At 40.3% G+C, this 19777-nt stretch overlaps 1 protein-coding gene across 2 annotated transcripts in view; it reads right to left on the reverse strand.

The window, feature by feature from the left end:
- baiap2l1b (BAR/IMD domain containing adaptor protein 2 like 1b) overlaps positions 1-19777 on the reverse strand; it is a 91281-nt gene that overhangs the window by 59327 nt on the left and 12177 nt on the right. For both annotated transcript variants that reach the window (XM_084072453.1, XM_084072452.1), the window contains exon 3: positions 18841-18927. Coding sequence is in view for 1 of the 2 variants with exons in the window: in XM_084072452.1 (XP_083928578.1) it covers positions 18841-18927 (87 nt within the window). In the remaining variant the exon portion in view is untranslated. The remainder of the gene's footprint in view (positions 1-18840; positions 18928-19777) is intronic.

Here is a 19777-nt window from a genome sequence, read left to right on the forward strand (position 1 = left end):
AACTGAAAATAGACTATCTACAAGCTGACAACACGTTGCACTGCAACGTGTTGTCAGTTTGTAAAGAAGTATTTTTTCGGTGCGTGACATTGCTTCCACAGACATGCTGACTCCTATGGAATCCAAATGACTGAAAATGTCATGGAGACTGACTGAGAACTTTAATCCATGTGTCACCAACATGTTTCAACCCTCTCTCTGATCTGCGCTGTTATAAAATGCATGCATATTACTCAACAGATTTGAGTCTATTTTCAGCCACATACCATGAGTATACTGAATGCTTGTCTTTGATGAGGCGTTCATTGTATCAGACTGTGGTTGTACTGGTCAGCTTCCAGTACAACAGTAAAACACTGTGGTTGTACTGGTCAGCTTCCAGTACAACAGTAAAACACTGTGGTTGTACTGGTCAGCTCCCAGTACAACAGTAAAACACTGTGGTTGTACTGGTCAGCTCCCAGGTTTTAACCCATTAAGATCTGTGTCACTTTTTCATTTGAGCTAAAAAGCATTATTTTACACTTTGGCTATTCAAAAATAGCAGATCTACAAGCTCATAACGCGGCACCGAGTGCCGCGTTACGAGCTTGTAGATCTGCTATTTTTGAAAAATCATGAAAATGTGTGCAAATCTTTGAATATATATATTCTTTTAAAGCGAACATTAATTCAAATCTTTGCTTCTGGGGGGTCCCTGGAACAACATATTTTGAGATGGGGGGTCCGCGGCCAAATTCATATAATTTTGGGGGTTCTTGACATGAAAAAGTTTGAAAACCACTGATATAGAAACATACGTTTTTCAGAAAACCGTTTTGCAGGTTTTGCAGAATCGGAACCTCAGGCCTCAATGGGTTAATGTGTGAATGTGAAGCAGGACGTTGCTGAAAAAGTGCTCAGCATACTGTACCTGGGTAAATAAAGGTTGAAACATTTTTAATAAATCACACCACAAAAACAGCCTCTGTTAGTGAGCCCCGAGCACAGAGTTTTCACTGGGTGCTCATCTGAAAACCAGATTCGTTTGGATGTTAAGAAAACAACAACATATTAATATTTTAGTTATGAGTTATGAAGAGTGCAAGAAACCACCAGGGTTTTCATGGGTATAAGCTTCAAAACCACACAGAAACATGATTTCTGTGGGGAGTGGGTCTTTAACCAATTAAGAACTGAAGCCGATTCTACAAATGTCTTCTAAATCCCAACCGTTTTCTGAAAAACGTATGTTTCTATATCAGTGGTGCTCAAACCTTATCATTTCAAGGAGCCCCAAAATGACATGTATTTGGCCGCGGACCCTCGTCTCAAAATAGTTTGTTCCAGGGACCCCCAGAAGCAAAGATTTTAGTTAAAATAAAATAAAATAAAAAAAATTTAAAATATATATATATTCAAAGATTCACACACATTTTCACGATTTTTCAAAAATAGCAGATCTACAAGCTCATAGCGCGGCACTCGGTGCCGCGCTATGAGCTTGTATATCTGCTGTTTTTGAATAGCCAAAGTGTAAAATAATGCTTTTTAGCTCAAATCAAAAATTGATACAGATGCTTGTTGTCTAAAGGGTTAGACAACAAGATTATCGTACAATTTAGGAAATTTAGGAACAAATCCCGGCCCCAGTGTTTGTTTATAGACGGCGAGGCAGTGTGGAGACATTTCTGGGGGGCACACATCACTGACGATGTCCCCCGGGGGGCCACACACACCCCCACACACTCTTCAGGAAGGCACAACAACAACGCCTCTGTTTTCTATCTAATGCAGTGCTTCCCAAACATGTAAACCCATTCACTTCGGGGGAACGCATCTCGTGTCATTTTAGATTTCTTTGGCTATTAAAAAATAGCAGATCAACAAGCTCATGGCGCAGCACCGGGTGCCGCGCTATGAGCTTGTAGATCTGCTATTTTTGGGGCGGTGTAGCCGCCCCCTATAAGTGAGTTTTGGACACCGACCAAAAAATGTGTGTACCCCCTAACCCTTCCATTGTTAATGCAAATCGATACTTTTTTCATATCAGCCAATCACATTACAGCTAGTGTCATCACCACTAACTGTAATGTGATTGGCTGACTTTGCAAATTCAGGACTGTGATTGGCTAGCGAAACACATGACACATGTGCAGCCCTATGAATAGCAGTATGGACTTTAAAAAAGTCATTATCCTTTTTTAAAGTGAGTCATGTTGTGATGACCACACACCGCCCACTTCACACTGGGTGTGATTTTTTAGAAAGATCGTAGAAATTGGTGCAAATCTTTAAATAATATATACATTTTTTAAGGCAGACATTTGTAAAATATGTTGTTCCATGGACCCCCAGAAGCAAAGATTTGAGTTATAAATGTTCGCTTTAAAAATATATATATTCAAAGATGTTGACGAATGTTCACAAATTTTCAAAAATAGCAGATCTATAAGCTCATAGCGCGGCATGAGCTTGCAGATCTGCTATTTTTGAATAGCTAAAGACATCTAAAATGACAGAGATGTGTCCCCGGACTTAAGCATCTCTCTCTCTCTCTCTCTCTAAACCTGATGAAGACAGAGAGAGGGACCTTAAAAAGGTACAGAAATGCCAGTAAGTGAAGGAGGGGTGTGGATCATGTGGGGGGGGGGGGGGGGTGAACCGTTGACCTTCTGAGTACCAGACAGCCTCTCTCTCTAACCCGCTATGTTAAAGGCCTTGGTGAATCAGTAGCTAAAACGCTGTGCTTATCTTACTGGGTAAGAACTACTTCATCTAAATATGTCAGCAGGTACGTGACACGGGTTGAATACCTGACTGCTGCTTTAAACTAATTAAACACTAAAGGGGCTGATAGTGAGCAGCAAGGACAATCATTAACCACTTTCACCCTGCATGGTGGCAATATTTAGGGCATACATGGGCAACTGGCGGCCCGGGGGCCACATGCGGCCCCCACCTTCACTTAATGCAGCCCGCAGGTTGATATCGGAATACTGATATTGATTTCAGCTGTTACAATTCCACACACGCAAACATGACCCTCTTTAATTACTTCAATCTATATTAGTAGCTTAATGACTAGTATAAAAATTATATTGTCTTTTTTATGTCCAATGTATTATTATTTAAGTGTAAGTTAACATAAGTATAACTATACGCATTTAAATTTAAATAAAAATGTTACTTTTCTGGATTACAATTAAAAAATAGCAAACAAAAATTCTGGATTCCAATTCAAAAATAGCAAAAAACAGCAGATCTACAAACTCAAAATGCGTCGCACCGCGACACGTTTTGAGCTTGTAAATCTCAAAACTGATATTTTCTGATATTTTTGCTTCTTGCGTGAGACATATAGAATGGCGGAAAAAGTTAAAATACGGAGCGACAGTATATGCAATATGGCCCTCTGGAGTGACTGTGCAATACAGTGGCTCTCTCCATCATCAAAGTTGCATCACCCCTGATTTAGGGTATGTCATTTTTAGGTGAGAACGTCCTTTTTTTCCGTCCCGAAAACTGTTGATTGACAGAGCTTGTAGATCTGCCATTTTTTGTTGTTTATTTATTTTTTAACTTATGCGTATAATGATGAAATGCCAAAAATGTGGATGCCAGATTCAAAGTGTTACACCATCACACGCAATACATCTTAAAATAATTCACAATAAAAGCATATTGCTAAACACACTATGCTCACACAGGACCGGTCTGTTCATTATCTTACCCCGGAGATTAACCGGGAATGCAATGCAAATATGTTACATTATTAAAATTCTTATTGAGCACCATGGCCTCATGCAAAACACCCCTGTCCTCTTCCAGGGACCCGCTCGTCTTCTTTGGTTGCTGCCGGGCAAAATAGCTGATCTACAAGCTCAAAACGCCTTGCAACGCCTTGTAGATCGGCTATTTTCACAAATGTCTATATTATTTGACAATTTGGCCAATATTTTACCAGTTTTTATAGCATAGTTTGTATGATTACTTTTAAAAAAAGTCCTTAACTTCGTTCTTCACTGTCATCTGGGGACCCCCCAAAATCATGTGAGGACCCCCCCTGGAGTTCCCGACCCACAGGTTGAGAACCACTGTGCTATATTATCAATATTTGTATTGAGCACCATGGCATGCAAAACATCCATGTTCTCTTCCAAGCGGAACAATTCATTGTCCTCTCTCTCTCTCTCTCTAGAAATCAATAGCCCCTCATTTGTTTATTTCTACGATGCTCAGGACAATTAAGCGTTGCCGGGGCAATAAACAAGGTCATCAATGGAGCGTGTGGTGTTAGGGAGGCAAACATCACAGCGGTCAGGATGTCGATAAGGTCATGAGCACCGCTCCTAAACGCAGAGCTACAAACACCTGACAACACTGATAAGCAGGGCTGGATGTAAACTTTCCTCTTCTTACCCTCTTGAACTCGGTTTCTCACCATTGAGCTAATAGAGCTCAATCTCAATCAATCAATGAATCTTGACCATCAGGTCAAAATTCATGTCAAACCAGAAACCGGATCGTGTCAAAGGTCATGTGTCACCTAGACACAGGATCTTTATGTCTCAATAGAAGAGCTGGGAGACCAAATACAACCACCCCAATTGTACAAGTTACAGTATATTGTATTAACATACTCTACCATACAGATTGGACAAAATTATATTTATTAAAAAAAAGTTACATAGTGCTGCTTTAAGTAAAAGTAAAAGTATCAAAAATAGCCATTCTACATGTAGATAGTCTATTTTCAAATAGGTGAAGTTGAAGTACTAAAATATGACTTAATTGGTTAATGTATGTTTTGTAGTATAACCCATTGAGACCTGAAGCCGATTCTACATGTCTCCTAAATCCCAACAGTTTTCTGAAAAACGTATGTTTCTATATCAGTGGTGCTCAATCTTTTTCATGTCAAGGACCCCCAAAATGATATGTATTTGGCCGCAGACCCCCATCAAAATATTTTGTTCCAGGGACCCCCAGAAGCAAAGATTTGAGTTAAAAATGTTCACTTTAAAAAATATATATATTTCAAAGATTTGCACACATTTTCACGATTTATCAAAAATAGCAGATCTACAAGCTCGTAGCGCGGCACTCGGTGCCGCGCTACGAGCTTGTATATCTGCTATTTTTGAATAGCCCAAAGTGTAAAATAATGCTTTTTAGCTCAAATCTAAAAATGACAGTTCCAGGTCTTAATGGGATAAAGTAGGAAAGGCAAGTCTTTTGCAAACCTACAAGAGCAACAGGTGCGTAGGAGAAGACCAAACCGGGATCCAAAACTTAACAATACTTAAATGGGAATAGGACATCATTTCGGTCTTATAGGACAAACGTTACATATTCCCATTTAAGTATTCTATTTTTAAACATTTGAAGTGTGCAGGAGTTTTTTTTTCTTCTGTAGTATAAAGTATAAAATATAAGTGTACCGTTTTAATTTATGTTTATTATAATATATATTTTTACTTTTGAGTTATATAATTGTTTGTATGTTGCATGTTGTGTGTTGGACCGGGGGTGGGGGGTAGATGTAAGGGCAACAAAACAAAAAAAATGTACTTTTTACATCTTATAGCTATTGGATACCTTTGTACTTTGTCAAAATCAATAAATACATATTGTAAGAAAATAAAAAAAAATATTCAAGTAAGGTAAAAGTACAACAGAAATTGTACTTAAGCACATGTACTACTTGAGTAAATGTACTTTTATGGTCACAGATAGCGCAAAAACCTGAACAGCCGACATCACTGATAAGCTAAACCACCGGCGATGTTGACACAATGCATTCATGGCTCTTCAATCAGCGGCGATGTTGGCACGCACACACACACACACACACACACACACACACACACACACACACACACACACACACACACACACACACACACACACACACACACACACACACACACACACACACACACACACACACACACACACACACACACACACACACACACACACACACACGTGTCTGGAGGAAAGGTTTCAACATTCACTCATATCGTTGCTGTTGAGGGCAGAAACCTCTGATCTCTGCGTTTTTTTTGTAAATTAACCCTTTCAATCCAGGAACGCATCTGTGTGTCATTTTCAGATTTCTTTGGCTATTCAAAAATAGCAGATCTACAAGCTTGTGCCACACTATGATTTTGTAGATCTGCTATTTTTGAAGAATCGTTAACATTTGTGCAAATCTTTGATGAATATATCTTTTTTAAAAGCGATTTGTAACTCAAATCTTTGCTTACAAAATGTTCGCTTTAAAAAGATACATATTCAAAGATTTGCACACGTTTTCATGATTTTTCTAAAATAGCAGATCTACAAGCTCATAGCGCGGCACTCGGTGCCGCGCTATGAGCTTGTATATCTGCTATTTGTTTCTCAATGGAATAACGTCCTATTTGATCATGCTACAGCGTCACGCAAAAAGCATCAACAGTAGCAGATCTACAAGCTCGAGACGCGGCGCAAAACAACAAGTTTAGAGCTTGCAGATCTGTTACTTTTTCCGTTTTTTTTTATTTGAATCCTGAAAAGTAACAGTTTTGGACATTATCTGAGGTTTCCACCCGACAGAGACCATATGGTACATGTTGTGGAGCTCTCTCTGAGTTGATTCAATACAGCAACATATTTTTTGGAGGAAGATACAGAACTATGAAATGAGAAAAAAAGTTAGTTTTAGTAGAAGTTTTATCCCTTCAGCCATCGCTGTACTAAACAAACCGCCTCTCTGATATGATGGGTTTTGTTTATACCGGGGGATGTACTGTCTTGGTGTTATGTTGTTATGTGCTGTATTATGGTTAACCCATTGAGACCTGAAGCCGATTCTACATGTCTCCTAAATCCCAACAGTTTTCTGAAAAAAAACGTATGTTTCTATATCAGTGGTGCTCAATCTTTTTCATGTCAAGGACCCCCAAAATTATATGCATTTGGCCACGGACCCCCATCAAAATATTTTGTTCCAGGGACCCCCCAGAAGCAAAGATTTGAGTTAAAAATGTTCGCTTTACAAATATATATATATATATTCAAAGATTTGCACACATTTTCACGAATTTTCAAAAATAGCAGATCTACAAGCTCGTAGCGCGGCACTCGGTGCCGCGCTATGAGCTTGTATATCTGCTATTTTTGAATAGCCCAAAGTGTAAAATAATGCTTTTTAGCTCAAATCAAAAAATTACACAGTTCCAGGTCTTAATGGGTTAATGTGTTTTTCTGTTGGAACAGACTGTGAAGATGAATGTCCCTGAGGGGATAATAAAGACTATTATTATTATTATTATTATTATTGTTAAAGAGTTGACACAAGTCTTTCATAACCAATCACCCGCTCGCAGTCAGACACAGAATAGATTTCAAAATGCTGCAGCTCACCACCTACAAGGCTCTCAACAACCAAGCCCCCCCCCCCCACCTCTCCGATCTCCTTCACCGTCAAAAATTGCAGATCTATACAAGCTCATACGTTTTCCACTATGAGCTTGTATATCTGCTATTTCTGAATTGCCAAAATATAAAAGACCCCAGAGTCACAACATAAAACTAGAAAATGTGCTCCTCGGAGCACAGGTCTCCGCCAGTACTGTTCCTGATTAATCCTGTCTTACCTCACTTCAAAAGATATAAATGATCTTTTGAAGTGATATACCTATTTATAGGTCTCTATTTCATCATGCGTCTCACTAGCCAATCAAAGCACACCCTTTCAACATATTGTCACGTGTCACGTGAAGCTTGACCAATGTTAGCTTGGTGGTCACACGGAAGGACGAGAACGAAAACATAGTCTCCTGGCGGAGACAATGATACAGATTCTTTCCTGGATTTAAGGGGTTAAAACCACCCTCACAACCCACCTCTTCAGACTTGCATTGCCCACCTAATTCAAATCCTGTTTACTTTTTTCAATTTAATGATTTAGTTTGCTTAGTTTTGTACCCTATTAACTAGTTATTTTCTTAATAAAGTTGTTTGTGTTTATTTTGTAAAGCGACTTTGATTATCTAGAAAAGCGCCACACAAACGGCATGTATTATTATTTATTCATGTGTGAATTAACATAACATGACAGGTTGCTGCGAGCGGGCAAACATGAAATTGTGCAAATCAAGGAAACCATGGAATTTGTCCTTAAATTAGTGCGTGCTGTGGGAGGTGTGAGATAACACATGCGGTCTTTGACAGGCTGTTAGATTTGAGGTTTAATTAACAACATTCAGAAATTAAAATAATAACGCTATCTTCTTCAGCTATATGTTCAGATTTCAGTGTGCTGTATGGCTAAATGTGAAAAAAGCTTTACACAATGCAGTTTCACCGTCATTCACTCAGGCCCAGAATACTGCTGGAGTCTTCATTCTCAGCTCAGATGAAGAACCTTGCTTTTCTTTTAAAGTTCTGCTTAGTGGCAGTGGTGGAAAAAGTATTCAAATGTTTTACTTAAGTAAAAGTATCAATACTGCAATTTAGAAGTAATATGTTACAAGTAAAAGTCCGGAAATCAAAATTTACTTGAGTAAAAGTATAAAAGCATTGGTATCAAAATGTACTTAAAGTACCAAAAGTAAAAGTACTAAAATATTTGAAAATAGCAGATCTACAAGCTCACAACGCGTCGCAGCGCGACACGTTGTGAGCTTGTAGATCTGCTATTTTCAAATAGCTTTGGTATAAAATAGGGCTAAAGTGGTTCATCTATATTTCATAATATCATAATTTATATCTGAAAAGTAACTAGTAACTAAAGTTTTCAATTAATTGTAGTGGAGTAAAAGTACAATATTTGCCTCTGAGATGTAGTGGAGTAGAAGTAAAAGTATTGGAAATTGGAAATACTCAAGTAAAGTACAGATACCTCAAAATTGTACTTAAGTACAGTACAGTACTTAAGTAAATGTACAGTACTTAGTTACTTTACACCACTGCTTAGTGGTTCTCAAAGTGGGACAGATGTCCCAGATGTAGTACTAAATCAGATTTAGTTAATCTAATATAACAACAAAAATGTTCTCTTGTGGGGGTCCCTATAGCAGTGGTTCTCAAACCTTTTCATGTCAAGGACCCCCAAATTGACACTTATTAGCCCGCGGACCCCCATTTGAAAAGATATGCCAGGGCAGGGACCCCCATAAGAGAAGATTTTTTTTTCACCAGTTTGACATGCATCGGGGCTACGGACCCCCATTTAATGGCATTTTTATCACTTGGACCGCAATTTATATTGTAAAATCTACGTCAATTTAACTCTCAGAGTTACAGACCCATAAGGGTCCATTTGGTGCCTAATCTATCATTTAGCTGGGGACCCCCTGGAACCCCCTCAAGTACCCCTAGGGGTCCCCGGACCCCACTTTGAGAACCAACGCCCTATAGAACCAAATATGTTCATATATGGCCTAAATATGTATCATACAGAATGGGAGTTACTTCTTCCACCACTGAGTTGAATTAAACCAAAGTAAATACTTTATGAACCAGACTCAGCTATGATACAAGTCACTGACTGTGTGTAAACAACTTTCGGTTCAATGCCTGCAGACAGAGAGTATAGTTCTCTGGTGGCATCATGCAAAGCGACCCCACCTCCACCCACCTCCAGCCCACAGTGCCTCCGCTGGCTTTGACTAGTCTGTGGGCACCGTGCTATCGTGGCACACTGGCACCAGGTGCCACCTGGGGCCAGACACATGGCACAGTGTGAGTGGATTATGTTATGTAAAGCAGGCTGGGCTACCTTTCTGAACCACACACACACACACACACACACACACACACACACACACACACACACACACACACACACACACACACACACACACACACACACACACACACACACACACACACACACACACACACACACACACACACACACACACAGAGATAACAAGTGGTGGAAGAAGTATACTCACATATTTCACTTAAAAGTATCAATACCACAATATAAGAATGCTCTGTTACAAGTAAAATGTTACTTGAGTAAAAGTCAAAATATACTTAAAGTATCAAAAGTAAAAGTACCAAAAATGTTTGAAAATAGCAAATCACAACGCGTCGCGATGCAACGCGTTTTCCAACGTGGAAAATGACAATTATGACGATTATTCAAATTAATAATCACGATTATCGCAAATAATTGCGGTTAGGCGATTATGTCAGAATTGTGACAGAACTAGTTGAGAATCGCTGTGATATAGCAGTGGTTCTCAACCAGTGGTCCGGGGACCACCAGTGGTCCTTGAGGGGGTTCCAGGTGGTCCCCAGCTAAATGATGCATGGACAGTTGGTTGGACCCTTTTAGATCTTTAACTCTTGAGACGTAGGCTATTTTTAAATAGCCTACGTATAAAATAGGGCTGAAGTGGTTAATGTAGGTTTTATGATATAATAATTCATATCTGCAAAGTAACTAGTAACTAAAGATTCAGATTCAGATTTAAAACCCAAGAAAGCCTATGGCTTGTTTCCATTGGGGTCCTTAAAATTATTCCTCATGATTGCTTCTAAGTGGGTCTTTTATCCAATCATAACTGTACGTATACTTTGTTGACCTGAGTGCCACAGGGGTCTATACTAGACCCCTACTGTTCTCTATACCCTACCCTACAACTACTACTCTTTCACTCTTTGAATAAAGACCTACATCATTCTGCTGACACCAGATTAACACTCAAACCTTCTTTAAAGACATCCTTCAGGCAGTGATGATGGCTCATGAAGATACAGCACAACAGCATTGCTCCTACGTGTTTAGTTTGACTTTAAAACACAGAAGAAAAAAAATTATATGGTATGATACAGTGGTGGAAAGTAACTAAGTACATTTACTTAAGTACTGCACTTAAGTACAATTTTGAGGTATTTGTACTTTACTTGAGTATTTCCAATTTCCAATACTTTTACTTCTACTCCACTACATCTCAGAGGCAAATATTGTACTTTTACTCCACTACAATTACTTGAAAACTTTAGTTACTAGTTACTTTTCAGATATAAATTATGATATTACGAAACATACATTAACCACTTTAGCCCTATTTTATACCTAGGCTATTTGAAAATAGCAGATCTACAAGCTCACAACGCGTCGCTTTGCGACGCGTTGTGAGCTTGTAGATCGGCTATTTTCAAACATTTTTGTACTTTTACTTTTGGTACTTTAAGTACATTTTGATGCCAATACTTCTGTACTTTTACTCAAGTAAATTTAGGATTCCGGACTTTTACTTGTAACAGAGTACTTCTACAGTGCAGTATTGGTACTTTTACTTAAGTAAAATATTTGAGTACTTTTTCCACCACTGGTATGATATAACGTACCATATAACATTTTGTTCCAGGGACTCCCCCCAGGGACACCCCCCAAGATATGAGTTAAAAAATGTTTCTTTAAAGAAAAAATATATAGCCTATATATATATTCAAAGAGTTGCACACATTTACACGGATAAAAAAAGAAAAATAAGTGCACTCAGTGCCACGCTATGAGCTTGTATATCTGCTATTTGTGAATAGCCAAAGTATAAAATAATGACTAAAATCTAAAATGAGATTGAGTGGGTTAAAGTTAAACTAAACACTTGCAGACTTGTATTAAGTAAGTAAGTAAGTAATAGTGTGGACCCTTTTACAATCACACGTCCGGTTTCAGGTGCTATGCCAGCAGGGTTTAGGGTTACATTACATGAAGGCTTGGATGTACTGGGGGGGGGGGGGGGGGATCCATGCCTCTTGCTTTTTGCTGGTCATGCATTTTAATGGCCGGTGCATGGGGATGTGTTTTATCCCTTAAATAAATGCATGTCCGTAGTGTTTGGTCGCCTGTGTTTATTTTGTATTAGCAGAGCAAAAAAAAAAAAAGAGCAGATCTACAAGTTCACAAACCAGAGACATTGAAGAAAACTGCAGCCACCCCACCCACCACCCATTCAAACCGGGTAAACATCATCTTGTGTCATATTAGATTTAACGTTGGTTATTCAAGAAATAGCAGATATACAAGCTCGCAGTGTTTGAAAAATACTTTTATCCACAAGCTCAAAACGATTTGAGCTTCAGCTTTTTGCGCGTTTTCAACATGGAAATGACAATTATGACGATTATTCAAATTAATAAAATCGCGATTATCGCAAATAATAATAACAGAGCTAGTTGAGAATCGCTGTGCTATAGCAGTGGTTCTCAACCAGTGGTCCGGGGACCACCAGTGGTCCTTGAGGGGGTTCCAGGTGGTCCCCAGCTAAATGATGCATGGACAGTTGGTTGGACCCTTTTAGATCTTTAACTCTTGAGAGCGTCAAATGAAACCAAATGGACCCTTACGGGTCCATTTGGTTTCATTTGGCGCTCTCAAGAGTTACATTATTGTTAAACATCTACATTACTTAATTTACAAGAAGTCTCCTCTCTCCACAATTAGAGAATGTAGAGGAATTGTTATTTCGATCAACGTTGGCCTGTTATCTCTCCTATTGGTACCAACATCAATGCAGCATGGAATTGTGGACACAATCTTATCCAACGATGGGTCTGAGAGGCTAAATATGATCAAACGGCGGTTCTGTGGCTCAAATTCTAAATAAATAAAATAAAGAGAGAGAGAGAGAGAGAGAGAGAGAGAGAGAGAGAGAGAGAGAGAGAGAGAGAGAGAGAGAGAGAGAGAGAGAGAGAGAGAGACAGACAGACAGAGAGAGAGACAGACAGAGAGACAGACAGAGAGATAGACAGAGTCAGAGACAGACAGAGAGAGAGACAGACAGAGAGACAGACAGAGAGATAGACAGAGACAGACAGAGAGAGAGACAGACAGAGAGACAGAGAGACAGAGAGAGAGAGAGACTTTCTTGTCTGACCAGCAACAACAATGCATGGTCACAGGGAGGAGAGGAAGGCACCCGAGCACCTGAATGAAAGGACGGCTATGACCTCTGACCTCCACTGGGAGAGGGAGGGGGGGGGGGGTGGGGGTGTAGGACGAGGCACACGACATGCTGCTGGCCTGGGAGGAGGAGGAGGAGGAGGAGGAGGAGGAGACAGAAGCTAGGGAGTGGTATAGGGGGGTAAAGCCAGCCATACTTCAGTACCTCTCAAGAGTATCTGCTTTCTGTGCTTGGCTCCGCGTCACCGGGAGTCAGGTTTCTGCTTCTCTGGCAGCCAGGCAGGGCAGCCTGTCCCTTGTCCCTGTCCTGTCCCATGGCTGAGCTGAGCTCGCCGGGTTTTTTTGTTTAGTGTTCTATTGATAAAGCTTATGTGTACTACACACATCTGCTGCTATTTTTAAACTCATGTTACATATTACAGTATAGCAGTGGTTCTCAAACTTTTTCATGTCAAGGAGCCCCAAATTGACACTTATTAGCCCGCGGACCCCCATTTCAAAAGATATGCCAGGGACCCCCATAAGAGAAGATTTTTTTTACGGCTCTAGCAGTGATTCTCAACCATTTTAATTTCAAGGACCCCCCAGTTTGACATGCATTAGGGCTACGGACCCCCATTTAATGGCATTTCTATCTCTGGGACCGCAATTTATATTGTAAAATCAATGTCAATGTAACTCTGAGAGTGTACACATGGAACCAAATGGACCCGTTAGGGTCCATTTGGTTCCCTTTGTACACTCACAGAGTTACAGACCCATAAGGGTCCATTTGGTGCCGAATCTATCATTTAGCTGGCGACCCCCTGGAACTCCCTCAAGGACCCCTGGGGGTCCCCAGACCCCACTTTGAGAACCAATGTCATACAGTACCTGCTACTATATCGTGATTCGTCACTGTCTGCTAATATTTTAGCAATATTCTTCATATTTTAACTTTTTTTTTGGGCCTCTTTCTTACTTCCTTCACAGGTGTTACCAATAAAACTAATTAAGGCTCTGTTCCATTTAGTGTGGCACAGTGGTCTCTTATTTTCAAGGACCCCCATAACTCTGAGAGTGTACAAATGGAACCAAATGGACCCTCACGGGTCCATTTGGTTCCATTTGTACACTCTCAGAGTTACACACCCACCATAAGGGGCCATTTGGGAACCAAAATGGAGTGTTTCTAGTGAGCCAACATGCACAATTTCAGCACTCTGACCAGAATGGAACAGAGCCTTCATTAGTATCATCGGTAACACCTGTGAAGGAAGTAAGAAAGAGGCCCAATTTCTTTCCAATATGGCTGCTGTGCATAGAGCCTATTGCGGTGAACGTCGGGGCATCCGCTGGCCTATAGCGCTCCAGGCGCATACCACATACATGTATGGCGGTAATCCAGCTTGACAAGCGTGTCGTGGGTTCGACTCCTGATCCCGAGGACCTTTGCTGTATGTCAACCCCCCCCCGTCCCGTACCGTCTCTCTCCCCATTTCCTGTCAGCCTACCATCCTATCGATAAAGACAGAAAAAGCCCCCCAAAAATATATCTTTAAAAGTCTAACTGCGGTGCAAAGCGACGCGTTTCAACACGATGAATTTCACGTGCCTTTGACTTTGTAAATGGTATTGCTGACAAATAAAGTTGAATCTTGAACACTGCTGTAGGAGGAAGTAAAAAAAAAAAAAGAAAACATACAAAGTTGAAACATGGAGACACAGTACAAGGTTTCTGCCCGACAACAAGGACCACATGCTGCTTCTTATGACTGCCTCATGTCATTGCCTTTCTCATGAATCTCTGACCAGCTTTTGTGTGTGTGTGTGTGTGTGTGTGTGTGTGTGTGTGTGTGTGTGTGTGTGTGTGTGTGTGTGTGTGTGTGTGTGTGTGTGTGTGTGTGTGTGTGTGTGTGTGTGTGTGTGTGTGTGTGTGTGTGTGTGTGTGTGTGTGTGTGTGTATAGACAGATAGATAGATAGATAGATAGATAGATAGATAGATAGATAGATAGATAGAGAGAGATACCTCTTTCCTCCATAATTCTAACTATTTGCGTTTTTTTTGTAAATGAACGCCCCGGCCCTACTTGATCATACTACAGTGTCACACAAAAGCATCAAAAGTAGCAGATCCACAAGCTTGTAGATCTGCTACTTTTGCCGTTTTTGAATTAGAAAAGTAACAGTTTCGGAGGTTTCCACCCAACAGAGACGATATGTATATTCAACATTTTCACTGGAATATTTGAATATTCAATAATGTTTTTTGTGTTTGTATACTTGTTCTCCTCGTCCTTTCTAGCCATCTATCTATCTATCTTTTCTTCTTGCCTTTCGTTGGAAAACTACACCAGTGATGTGTCTCAGTGTTTAGTGTCTCTCTTTGGACCAGGTCTGACTCTGTGTGAATAGAACTCAAGTGGTTGTGGCTCACATAACAAAGTGGAACGCCAGAGGCTGCCGTGTGGAACGGACCGCACTGTGCCGCGCCGCGCCTCACCTCAGAGACTAGCGGTGGTGGAAAAAGTACAACATTTATTTACTTAAAGGACGACTTCAGCCATTTTCAACGTATGGTCATATAATTGGTCCTCACTAATGTTCATGACAAAATGGTACAGTTTTTTTCCCCACTCTGTACAGTATGTGTCTCAGAGAAGGGCTGTGGACACAACAGAAACCAGAAGCAGATCTACAAGCTCACAATGCGTCGCATCACGAAGCATTGTAGAGCGTCTATTTTCAAATGGCCGAAATGTATATACAGTAGGACTGATGTGGGTAATGTATGTTTTGTAATAATAATCAAAATCTACAAAGTAACTAGTAACTAAAGTTTTCAAATAATTGTAGTGGAGTAAAAGTACATTTTTTGCTTTTGAGATGTAGTGGAGTAGAAGTAAAATTATAGAAAATTGGAAATATTTAAGTACAGTACTAGTAAATGTATTTAGTTACAGTGCTTTACACCAGTGGTTCTCAAACTTTTTCATGTCAAGGACCCCCAAATTGACAGTTATTAGCCCGCGGACCCCCTTTTGAAAGTCAGGGACCCCCATAAGAGAAGATTTTTACGTCTCTAGCAGTGATTCTCAACCATTTTAATATCAAGGACCCCCAGTTTGACATGCATTAGGCTACGGACCCCATTTAATGGCATCTCTATCTCTGGGACCCCAATTCATATTGTAAAATCAATGTTAATTTAACTCTGAGAGTGTACAAATGGAACCAAATGGACCCGTTAGGGTCCATTTGGTTTCATTTCATCATCATCATCATCATCATTTCATTTGTACACTCTCAGAGTTACAGACCCATAAGGGTCCAATATCCATCATTTAGCTGGGGACCCCCTGGAACCCCCTCAAGTACCCCTGGGGGTCCCCGGACCCCACTTTGAGAACCAATGGTTTACACCACTATCAGAGACTAGCCACAATACCAGTGGTGGACAGTAACAAAATACTGCATAAAAAAAAACACTTGTGTAACACTGGTTTCTTTCAAAAATTGGCCTGACAAAAAAAAATCTATCATGAGACCACAAGGGGAGGTGAATGTATTTGTCCCATCTCCTTTGTACATAATGTGTTTGTATTTGTTGATGACATGTATTATTGTGTTGGTTTTTTATGCTATATTGATGAATTGAATACAAAGGACAACAATGGAAACAAGTCCCCAGGACTCAATGTACCACATGCTGTTTTACATGTCTGACTAATAAAGTATTCAAAACTTGATTATTTGCATAATTTGTTGATACTTAGGACTTTCACTCCACTACGTTGCAAAGACAGTTTAGTGTACTTTTGACTCCACTACATTTCTAGGAAGGGACAAAGTACATGAATTAAACCGTATTTCAGATATAGTGAAACTAGCAGATCTACAAGCTCACAACGGGTCACCACCACCCACCGCTGGATTCAGAGTCCTCAGTGGCTAGGTTAGATTAGAGTGTTTGCAGTGTGACTTTAATCTCTCTCTCTGCTCGGCACTGAGAGCTTGTAGATCGGCTATTTTTTGCGACATGTTGGCGACATGTTGGCTTCTATAGAATCCAAATGACTTTAGAACTTTAACCCATTCAATCCGGGAACGCATCTCTGTCATTTTAGTATTCTTTGTTATTCAAAAATAGCAGATCTACAAGTTCATAGCGCGTTACCGAGTGCCACGCTATGAGCTTGCAGATCTGCTATGAAGAAATCTTGAGAAGTCATCTCCTACGTAGGTCCCTGGCAAAAACATATTTTCAAATGGGGGGTCCATGGTAGGCCTGCATATCAATATGGGCGTCCTTGACAAGAAAATGTTTGAATTTGAACCAAATGTATCCATACTCAGAGAGTGTTACATTTGTGCACTCTCAGAGTTACATTATATCCATTTCACCACATGGTGTATCTATACACCATGACTCACACTTAACTTATCCCATGTGACATGACACTACAGGTTCTGCCTGTCTCTATGTCTAGCACACACACATTTGAAATATTTATTTATGTCCACATAAACAGAAGTACAAGAATGTGCACGTCAAACACAGCAGACAACAATCATGGGTAAAGGAAACAACGCCTCCTCCAAATTGAGCGGCTTGCTATAATAGCTGATATTGAGCAGTATACCTTGCTAATTGTTTAGCCCTCCTTTTGGAGAGGCGGGCCATTTGAAGGCCCATCACAACCAACTTGTGCACGTACCCTCCTAGGCTACCAAAGATAAAAAACCAAAAGTTTACATCTGTAGCCTAGCTGAGAGATGGTCTGCTCGAGCTGATGATATTTTAGCACTTTGGTGCATGCACACACACACACATGCGCATAAGCACACAGAGTTGGGCTGGACCACACATGGCCAAATTACATCATCAACTTGCGATGGGTGTTGTCCCCCCTCGAGTAAAAGACTATTTATAAAATAAAAATAATATTGAAGGTGTTTTACATTTTTTATTTTAGTAAATAAAGGGCAATTAGAAAGTATTAAGGCATGTTTGGGTAATTAGCCAGGGATCCTTTTAACTTATGCAAAACATGATTCAACCACTTTTTTAAAAAAAGTTGTTGACCGGGGTTCCCCAGGGCTCTACACTAGGGCCTCCCTCCTGTTTTTGGTCTACTCTACTCGAAAGTTTGTCCCCAGAATACAGGGACGCCAGGGTTCATGTTGGTTAACAACGTACTACGCTATATCCTCAGAAACACAATGGACTGTAATTAATGACATACTCGCATACCTACCCCCCGCACGCGCGCACACACACACACACACACACACACACACACACACACACACACACACACACACACACACACACACACACACACACACACACACACACACACACACACACACACACACACACACACACACACACACACACACACACACACACACTAAACTATAACAAGCACCCGGGTGGCATTGCTGGTTACGTGTGGCTGGATTTAATCAGCAGTATTGTACGCAGGGCAGCGGGGGAGTTGAGACATAAAGCAGCTCAATGAGAGAGATTCCCCCCCGTCACCTAGCTGCTGTTCGCTAATTAGCGAACATTTTTAACTCAAATCTTTGCTTCTGGGGGTCCCTGGAACAAAATATTTTGATAGGGGTCAAATACATATAATTGTGGGGGTCCTTGACATGAAAAAGATTGAGCACCACTGATATACAAACATAGTTTTTCAGAAAACTGTTGGGATTTAGGAGACATGTAGAATCGGCTTCAGGTCGTAAAGGGTTAATGCAGAGCTCGGGGGTTATAACAGTGAGGGGCCAAGTGTCTTGCTCGGGGACACTTCGAAACATAGCCTCTGTCGCGTGAACCGAGGACCTTCTGTTTCCCAGAGGGCCTCGAGTCTGTACCCAGTGAATCAGCTACCATGGCCTTCGTGGTCTGACAACAGTAGCACAGCGAATTATGTCAGCGGATCACATGACAACTCACCTAATTCTCTGGATACAGGAGACACCGCGGCGTTCTCCCCGATCTTAGACATGGCGTCAAAATACAGCTTTCCTGCCAGGGTCATTGCTGCATGGAGAGAGATTTGAACATATAGCTCAACGTTAGTAATGTCAAATGACACAGTAGAAAATGTCTGTTGATTGAGACATGATACTGTATTATGCGCTGAAATATTTCTATGTGAGCTAAATAATGTATTTGATCATTTCTGTATCAGGCCCTCGGGCTGTAACGATTATGACATTTTTACTTGACGATTAATTGTAGCTGAAATTATCGCGATTATTAACAATAAACAAAAGGTGCACAGGGTAGATATGACAAATAATTTGCATAATTTAATACTTTTAAAATAGCCTTATTTTTTTTTTTAAATAAAAAAAGCCAAACATCTACTGTACTGCTTACTATAAGAGGTTATCCGCTCTTGGCCAGGGGATACATTAGACTTCTGGGCTTAAGGCTGAGCTACAAAAACCTGTTTCCCTCTCTAAATCCACACATGGGTAGAGCTGTTTTAATGACTTAACCCCTACATACTTTGTTGACCAATCTACAAGCTCACAACGCGTTGCGTTACGACGCGTTGTGAGCCTGTATATATTTTATCTGAATGTTCGCCCCCCCAAAAATTGCGACGCTGGAGTTGATGTGGTTAATGAGCTTGTTGGTTTGTTGGTTCTCAAAGTGGGGTCCTTTGGGGGGTCCCCAGCAAAAGTAGTTAATTAACCACCACTTTAACCATTTATAAGTTGGCTATTAAAAAAATAGAAGATCTATAAGCTCACTTATTTTTTGGGGGAAAAATATCGAAAATGTTTGGAAACGGTTGAATAATTTTCCTTTTTTTCCTCTTTTTTTTTTTACACAAATCTTCTCTTCTGGGGGGTCCCTGGCACAAAACATTTTCAGATGG

This window comes from Gymnoscopelus microlampas, assembly GCF_963454915.1.
Source record: "Gymnoscopelus microlampas genome assembly, chromosome: 11".
NCBI classification, from domain to species: Eukaryota; Metazoa; Chordata; class Actinopteri; order Myctophiformes; family Myctophidae; genus Gymnoscopelus; species Gymnoscopelus microlampas.